The 2,929-nt window shown below is 40.7% G+C and overlaps 1 protein-coding gene across 1 annotated transcript; it reads left to right on the top strand.

Annotated features, from left to right (window-relative positions):
- The first annotated feature begins 1,166 nt into the window (after nucleotides 1-1,166).
- LOC104953511 (39S ribosomal protein L37, mitochondrial-like) lies at nucleotides 1,167-2,640 on the top strand. The gene is made up of 3 exons (XM_010780458.1): nucleotides 1,167-1,434; nucleotides 1,545-1,699; nucleotides 2,490-2,640. The coding sequence occupies exons 1-3, from the start codon at nucleotides 1,167-1,169 to the stop codon at nucleotides 2,625-2,627; spliced, it is 561 nt and encodes a 186-aa protein (XP_010778760.1). The 3' UTR covers nucleotides 2,628-2,640.
- The last annotated feature ends 289 nt before the right edge of the window (nucleotides 2,641-2,929 follow it).

The following is a 2,929-nucleotide window of genomic DNA, read 5'->3' as shown; positions in this document are numbered from 1 at the left end:
CCTTTTAATCACTAGCCCGCTCTCCACCAGCTGGTTAGCTTTCTCCGTGCAGTCTAAAAAAATAACCACTGCACTGTTCATGCGGAAGGCAGATTTAACTCTGCCATATCCCACCACAGCCCCCACTGCCAGACCACACTCCTCCACCGAGACACCGACAGGTGGGGAGAGCTTGATGGCGTGTTGGCGAGTCAGCTTCTCTAAACAAGCGCAGCTGCCACGGAACGCCATGCCGGGCGGCGTGACTGCAGCTGCAGCCGCTAGACAAACAATTAGACAAACAATTCACCAGTGCAACCAAACAACACCACCAAAAAACACCAAAGTCGGTGAAATGATGCACAAAGACATAAACTATCACCCAGAGAAAAGTGAATTGTTAACAATGGTTTGAAAAGTTGTAAACTTTAAACGAGAGAGAGAGAGAGAGAGAGAGAGAGAGAGAGAGAGAGAGAGAGAGAGAGAGAGAGAGAGAGAGAGAGAGAGAGAGAGAGAGAGAGAGAGATAAACTGGCCTTATTCATCAGAATTTCGTATGACTGGACTTGCTTGACTCTCACCACAGTAACTTGGGACTTGCTTGATACTTGCACATGTAGGACTTACTCCCACCTCTGCAAAGTACCATGGAAAAACATCCAAAAGTAGTTGTAACATATCAGTCTTTATCAAATCTGAATCAGAAAAGAGTATGCAAACTAATGAAATATAGAAAAATAAAAGCACACATTAGTAAAATAATAAAATTGAAGACAAATAATTACGTACTGTAACCATGGCTAAAAAGTAGCAGCTATTCAAAAAACAAGTGACATATTAAGGTGTGAGGACATGAATAAAAATGTTGGGACGTTTACAAAAATATCTGTTTTTACATAACAGTGATTCTTGCACTGTACAATTGCAAAAAGGTAAACCAACAGCGAGACGGACCAATCTTGCAATCCCGGGGACAGTAAATAAGCATAAAAAGTTGATCAATACTCTTAGAGAGTGCAGTCAAGCCAAATGCTCTTTCTCTCGGTGTAAACAAAATATAAAAAATAATGTGCGTATTCCCATGCAATTCAGATACACTACAAAATGTCATTGGGTCTTATTGGCCTGCTCTTCACCCTTCCAGCAAGTTTAATAATTGGGTCAGTAGTTTTTCACAATCCAACAAACATGGCAGAGGAAATCAATCTAAACATACTGAATGCATTCTGCAACAGCTTTTTATTTTCATTCCATGTTCAACCACCAGGAGAGGACCTGTTCCAGATTAGAGGTCAGAATGGTTTGTTGCACACCTGCATGGATCCTCTCCCAGAGGTTTCTGGGAAACAGGAAGTGAGCGACACGGCAGATCATGTGCTGGAAACGTTCTATCCTGTCTCTCCCACCATCAACCTGCAGAAGGTGAACGTGTACAAGGAGGAGATTAACTGCTCAGGTGAGGAACATGTTACAGAACATTAGTGAGCTGTTTTTCGGTTTTCCCTGAGACTGAGTATAGCATAAGGAGTGTCACCTAATAAAACTACCTCTCTGTTATCCTATCAGGCTTCAGGGATGACTACCCGTACCCCCATGCCCACACACTTTTCTTTCTGGAGGGAGCTGATGCTAACTGTAAGCTGCGTCCGGATCAGTTCAGAGCCAAGATGTTGATGTTTACCTTTGGCAACGCTCTGGTCCGTGCACAGAAACTGTATGGGGTAAGGATTTACACTTTATCACTTTTACTACAATGTCATGAAGTGGTGCAGTGTATTTTTGTAGTCCAACCCTGAAGTTAAGATCGTAGGCAAAAAGCAATGGGATATCTTTTTGAAATATTGCAGAAATTAAGCTTTTTTGAAAACAACCTTTTATGATACTTACACATTTTGCTCGATAATCTTCACATATTAACACCGCTTTGTGATGTTTGAAATGTAAAAGGCAATCTCCAGAAGTAAGAAGCTAACGTTAGGCTATAAACAAACTACATCATGGTCACATGTCTTCATGTCCCCACCGCTAAGCTAAAGGAGGCTAATGTTCATCATGATGACGTTTAATAGTCTCATTTAATCACTTTTTATCAACGGCTGTTAATATGAACTATAGAAGCTTCAGACATTAACTAGGGGTATTACTGATGTGTTATATGTCGTAGAACCAAACATGAAAATCTCTTCCGCCTATGTTAACCACAGACCTTACATAAAGCAGTTAACCAAAATATATATAAAGCATATTTCCGGGTTTTTCAAAATGTCCCCGCTGCGAGACGAATAAAGTATATTTGATATAGGATTAAGTAGTCATTCCTTCATCACTGTATTACATAAAAGCAAATATGTAGAAATGGTCTGTGTCTATATGTAGAAAGGTTTCCTGTTTAACCAGATGCTGATCCGCATTCTCAAACTCTATATTTATCATTATGTCTCTTTTTCTCTGCCTGTGTGTGCGTGTGTGTGTGTGTGTGTGTGTTTTGTGTTGTGTGTGTGTGTGTGTCAGCCCCAGCGTGTATTAGATCGTCCGGTAACCGTACAGGCAGTGGGGACCAACGGCAGAATCTTCCAGTTTATGGTTTTCCAGCTCAACACCACGGATCTCTCTGGAGACGACGGCATCAAGAACCAGGTGCTCCATTAACAATAAATCAAAATCATTGTGATGTATTACTGTATATCAGGGGGGTCCAAACAATTTTCACTGAGGGCCACATACAGAAAAATATACAAAAGGATGGGCTGCTCGCTTGGGGTGATGTATATTGCCTCATATGTTAAGTTAAGTTATAGGTTAGCAAAATCAATCAAATGTAGGTAAATGATGCTCCAAACTTTAATATACTTTTGGAAAAAAACAGCCTACATCCCAGCTCTCCATAGGTTTTCATTTATTTTCTTACAAAAGTGTTAACAGCTCGTTCCTTAAAACAGAAGCCTCAGATT

Source organism: Notothenia coriiceps, unplaced genomic scaffold (assembly GCF_000735185.1).
Source record: "Notothenia coriiceps isolate Sejong01 unplaced genomic scaffold, NC01 NC01_scaffold00021861, whole genome shotgun sequence".
Lineage (NCBI taxonomy): Eukaryota > Metazoa > Chordata > Actinopteri > Perciformes > Nototheniidae > Notothenia > Notothenia coriiceps.
This window is presented reverse-complemented; position numbering and strand designations above follow the sequence as displayed.

Bases quoted from the DNA above. Each gene is read 5' to 3' on its own strand.
- LOC104953511 (XM_010780458.1), top strand. From the start codon at position 1,167: ATGGCAGAGGAAATCAATCTAAACATACTGAATGCATTCTGCAACAGC. The intron at 1,435-1,544 runs GTGAGGAACATG...TTATCCTATCAG, and splicing joins GGAGGAGATTAACTGCTCAG to GCTTCAGGGATGACTACCCG. The intron at 1,700-2,489 runs GTAAGGATTTAC...TGTGTGTGTCAG, and splicing joins GTGCACAGAAACTGTATGGG to CCCCAGCGTGTATTAGATCG.